This window comes from Haliotis rubra, unplaced genomic scaffold, assembly GCF_003918875.1.
Source record: "Haliotis rubra isolate DU_JTF1 unplaced genomic scaffold, ASM391887v1 Scf97, whole genome shotgun sequence".
NCBI lineage: Eukaryota > Metazoa > Mollusca > Gastropoda > Lepetellida > Haliotidae > Haliotis > Haliotis rubra.
Genome location: NW_025767712.1, coordinates 621,208 through 626,572, shown reverse-complemented (window position 1 = coordinate 626,572; position 5,365 = coordinate 621,208). Strand labels below are relative to the sequence as shown.

At 42.2% G+C, this 5,365-nt stretch overlaps 1 protein-coding gene across 1 annotated transcript; it reads right to left on the bottom strand.

The window, feature by feature from the left end:
• Nucleotides 1-1,093: 1,093 nt before the first annotated feature.
• Nucleotides 1,094-4,023, bottom strand: LOC124265278 (luc7-like protein 3). Its single transcript, XM_046700067.1, has 2 exons — nucleotides 3,919-4,023; nucleotides 1,094-2,017 (listed from the first exon to the last, which is right to left on the bottom strand). Exons 1-2 carry the CDS (start codon nucleotides 4,021-4,023, stop codon nucleotides 1,094-1,096), a joined length of 1,029 nt encoding a protein of 342 aa, XP_046556023.1.
• Nucleotides 4,024-5,365: the final 1,342 nt, after the last annotated feature.

Below are 5,365 nucleotides of genomic sequence, written 5' to 3'. Positions count from 1 at the left end.
ATACGCTTTTATGTGAATCAAAGTTTCGATTGTAACCAAGCTCAACTGTAAGTATAATCTTCGATGTTCATATGTTCATCGGGCACCTAATAGTCTCTATATACATGTACATGCACTCTGGCACAAAACACTGGTGCAGATTTCTTCATGTTGACATTCACAGATGACCTCGTCAAGCCTCCTCATGTAAATGAGGACATTACTTGATGACGTGGACAGCCATTGGTGAGCCATTGGTGACGTCAATTAAGGGCACTTTGTTTAGGCTTTAGACAGGTTTGGATGCACCAAGAAATGCGCGATATAACACTCCTAAATGAATTCTAGCAAAGGCTGTCAGAAAATATCCATCACAGCTGGCATTTTGCAGTGGAATTTTCTTGCAAATGTGATTACTGTGTACAGATCAAATCTATGTTGAACATGGAACGTTATTTATAAGTTGAGCTTCCACATTGGTTTTGGATATTATTATTGGATATCTATATAGCGCACATATCCACGCACTAGTGCATGCTCCAGGCGCTGGAATTCATATCTATATCTCTAGATGTAACAAGTTCCGTTTATATGTATGACACAGTTTCACTGCCCCACAATGAACGAGTCTGCGAATTCTGCCTGTCCAAGACCTGTAAATGTATTGACGATGGATGCCATAGATGTATGCCACTATAAGAAACAAATGCCTCTCGCCATATTACACTGAATATCTGCCTCATATATTTCCACAGCTAGTGCAAACAGTTGATAATCGTTTCCTTCATAATACGTGTGTGTTCTTTGCTAAAAAAATACAAACGGAAAAGTACCTAATACCCTTTTCTTGAATGATATAGCGGTACGCATGTACTTTACACCAGCATGAGTGATTTATCATTTTATAACAATATGTTATGGGCCTGTTGCAAAGATATATTGTGTGTCTGTGTAACCACGTATTTCAGAGATGTTTCTGTTTTTGTCCTCCCTCACCCTCCCCTTTCTAGATTCTTCTCTTCTCTTTCATCGCCTCTTCCTCTCTTTACCATTTTCTATTGTTCCTCCGATCCTTCATCTTCCTTGTTTCTCGTCCACTTCTTTCTTGTTTGTCCTAAACTGTCTTCTTGTTTGTCCTCCACTTCTTTCTTGTTTGTCCTACACTTCTTCCTTGTTTGTCATCCACTTCTTTCTTGTGTGTCCTCCACTTCTTCCTTGTTTGTCCTCCACTTCTTTCTTGTTTGTCCTCCACTTCCTCCTTGTTTGTCCTCCACTTCTTTCTTGTTTGTGCTCCACTCTCTTTCTTGTGTGTCCTCCACTTAGTCCTTGTTTGTCCTCCACTTCTTCCTTGTTTGTCCTCCACTTCTTCCTTGTTTGTCCTCCACTTCTTCCTTGTTTGTCCTCCACTTCTTCCTTGTTTGTCCTCCACTTCTTTCTTGTGTGTCCTCCACTTCTTCCCTCCACTTCTTCCTTGTTTGTCCTCCACTTCTTCCTTGTTTGTCCTCCACTTCTTTCTTGTGTGTCCTCCACTTCTTTCTTGTTTGTCCTCCACTTCTTTCTTGTTTGTCCTCCACTTCTTTCTTGTGTGTCCTCCACTTCTCCACTTCCTTCTTGTTTTGTCCCTTGTTTGTCCTCCACTTCTTTCTTGTTTGTCCTCCACTTCTTTCTTGTGTGTCCTCCACTTCTTTCTTGTGTGTCCTCCACTTCTTTCTTGTTTGTCCTCCACTTCTTTCTTGTGTTTGTCCTCCACTTCTTCCTTGTTTGTCCTCCACTTCTTTCTTTTTCGTCCTACACTTCCTCCTTGTTTGTCCAACACTTCCTTCTTGTTTGTCCTCCACTCCAACACTTTTCTTGTTTGTCCTCCACTTCTTTCTTGTTTGTCCTCCACTTCTTTCTTGTTTGTCCTCCACACTTTCTTCTTGTTTGTCCTACACTTCCTTCTTGTTTGTCCTACACTTCCTCCTTGTTTGTCCAACACTTCCTTCTTGTTTGTCCTCCACTTCTTTCTTGTTTGTCCTCCACTTCTTTCTTGTTTGTCCTACACTTCCTTCTTGTTTGTCCTACACTTTCTTCTTGTTTGTCCTACACTTCCTCCTTGTTTGTCCAACACTTCCTTCTTGTTTGTCCTACACTTCTTTCTTGTTTGTCCTAAACTTTTTTCTTGTTTGTCCTACACTTCTTTCTTATTTGTCCGACACTTCCTTCTTGATTACCCTACGCTTCCTTAATGGTTATCTTCCATTTCTTTCTTTTGCTTTAGATTTCCTTCTTGGATGCCTTAGACGTCGGACTGGACCTCCTTCTTGGTTGCACTAGACATCCTGCTTGGCTGCAGTACATTTCCTTCTTGGTTGTACTAGACTACCTTCTTGGTTGTGGTAGGATTCCTTCTTGGTTGCCTTGCACTACAATCTTGATTATCCTACACTTCCTTCATGGCTGCACTAGACGTCCTCCTCCAACTCAGTGGTATCTCAATCCTATTCTGTCTTTTCTGACGGCACCGATCCTAACCACTTTAAATCTGGATGCCTCTGCTACACCACACATGTAAATAGACATGTCCTCTTTTGTTTTGAGCTGAAAGCTGCGAAGATAGCCGAAGAGGTCACATGTCACTAGCTTAATCATTATACTTTTGCAACAGTAGATACAAACAACTCTAACTAAGTTGAAAAGGAGCCCCAGTGACCTCAGAGATTCAGTCACTCAGGGAATCTGGACTTACTTCATCTGGAGTTTTTGCACCACAGAGAGGGAAACATAATGTTTCTGGGACTGTGAGACAGACTAGCTAAATTCCATATCACTTCGATTTGCTTTTATCTTGGCCTTCAACAAAAATCACCATTTTACAGACCACATTTACGAGAACATTTGCTTGGGAGAGTTGTGTTTGCCTGTGGGCGCATATTACATAATGAAATATGAATGGGTACAATCCCCAATCTGCGTCACTGTAATTAAAAGCCACAGTCCAAGGCTTTGTAGTTCAGTTGACTGGAATTGAAATTCACCACGGGTATCATCTACTGAACTAAATTCTGACATGAAATTTAATTTTCTGAAGCAAAATCTAATAATCTGCCCTCGGGAATCCGTGCGCAATTCCGAAAATCCCACAGAACATAGCCATGTCCCTGGTACCACCGTAAATCAGTTAGAGTTTAAAAAATCGTCAGCAGTAATTGTGTGAAGTTGGGGTCATTTTAAACAAACATGCATGACCTTGGGGTCAGTGTCAGAATGTTTCTCGAAAGATCGATCGTAATCTACAAGGAGAGCTTAACGAATTATCCCGTAATCGGGTCGTAATCGGACAACACCCTGGCTTCAGCTGCAACTAATAGTCTCACACCGTTAGGTTTCAGTACCGTAGCTTTTACTGCACTAGAGCATCCCTTCTGAAAATGATGCGACAGTAAAAGAGATTGTCATCTTTCTTATAAAAGCAGACTTCTGATATCGACATGGTCTAAAATTAAATTCAGGAATTAGACACGCTTTAGTGAGGAAATAGGGCCATTAGACTTGGAGTTTGAAATTACCGAGTACTCTGTTTTTACTTGGCGTTTTTAATGTCGAATAGTGTTACAGATTTGCACTATCGATATTTTTGTCTGCAGTTGGTTCAGTTTCATAGCATGTTAGTGTTCAAGAAGGTCAAGCCCTGGCTTGAGTGAGTGAGTGAGTGTGTGGTTGAGTGAGTGAGTGAGTGGTTCAGTGAGTGAGAGCATCGGGGGTTTTGTGTTCTGCAATTCCGAACTTTTCCATCAGTGCAGCGGAGTTGAACATTACTGAGTATTACGCATGCACACCACACGGAGACGGCATGACCCACGCCGCCGGAGTACGATGACATTAACAACGTCACACACTGTAACCTTATCACCATCTCTTACAACAGGTGTAGGATGCAGAAACTCTTTTTTAATCCACCGGAATCCTCTCGGGGGAGTGCTCCGTCATGACAGCTGAAAACATGTCCTGACTGCAAGCACTATACAGCTTCAGAAGGGGAGGGGGAGGGGGCAGAGCTAGCATAGTTATCAAAGTGTTGACTCGTCACGCCCAACACCCAGGTTCTATTCCAATGCTGGTACTATATACTAGGTAGACGGATCTTAGTGATCCCAGTTAAATGGCCAGTATAGTTATCAAAGTGTTGACTCGTCACGCCCAACACCCAGGTTCTATTTCAATGCTGGTACTCTACACTGGGTAGAAATATCTTAGTGATCCCAGTTAAATGGCGACTATAGTTATCAAAGTGTTGACACGTTACGCCCAACACTCAGGTTCTATTTCAGTGCTGGTACTCTACACTGGGTAGAAAGATCTTAGTGATCCCAGTTAAATGGCCAGTATAGTTATCAAAGTGTTGACACGTTACGCCCAACACCCAGGTTCTATTTCAATGCTGGTACTCTACACTGGGTAGAAAGATCTTAGTGATCCCAGTTAAATGGCCAGTATAGTTATCAAAGTGTTGACACGTTACGCCCAACACCCAGGTTCTATTTCAATGCTGGTACTCTACACTGGGTAGACGAATCTTAGTGATCCCAGTTAAATGGCCAGTATAGTTATCAAAGTGTTGACACGTTACGCCCAACACCCACGTTCTATTCCAATGTTGGTACTCTATACTGGGTAGACGAATCTGAGTGATCCCAGTTAAATGACCAGTATAGTTATCAAAGTGTTGACTCGTCACGCCCAACACCCAGGTTCTATTCCAATGCTGGTACTATATTCTAGGTAAACGGATCTCAGTGATCCCAGTTAAATGGCCAGTATAGTTATCGAAGTGTTGACTCGTCACGCCCAACACCCAGGTTCTATTTCAATGCTGGTACTCTACACTGGGTAGAAAGATCTTAGTGATCCCAGTTAAATGGCCAGTATAGTTATCAAAGTGTTGACACGTTACGCCCAACACCCACGTTCTATTTCAATGTTGGTACTCTATACTGGGTAGACGAATCTGAGTGATCCCAGTTAAATGACCAGTATAGTTATCAAAGTGTTGACTCGTCACGCCCAACACCCAGGTTCTATTCCAATGCTGGTACTATATTCTAGGTAAACGGATCTTAGTGATCCCAGTTAAATGGCCAGTACAGTTATCGAATTGTTGACTCGTCACGCCCAACACCCAGGTTCTATTCCAATGCTGGTACTCTACACTGGGCAGAAAGATCTTAGTGATCCCAGTTAAATGGCCAGTATAGTTATCAAAGTGTTGACTCGTCACGCCCAACACCCAGGTTCTATTTCAATGCTGGTACTCTACACTGGGTAGAAAGATCTTAGTGATCCCAGTTAAATGGCCAGTATAGTTATCAAAGTGTTGACACGTTACGCCCAACACCCAGGTTCTATT

What these genes read in the sequence shown, in the direction of transcription:
- LOC124265278 (XM_046700067.1), bottom strand. Translation starts at nt 4,023, where the DNA reads ATGCTAGCTCTGCCCCCTCCCCCTCCCCTTCTGAAGCTGTATAGTGCT. An exon ending in ACTCCCCCGAGAGGATTCCG is followed by an intron (nt 2,018 to 3,918) that starts GTGGATTAAAAA and finishes AAGGAAGTGTAG; the next exon opens with GACAAACAAGAAAGAAGTGG.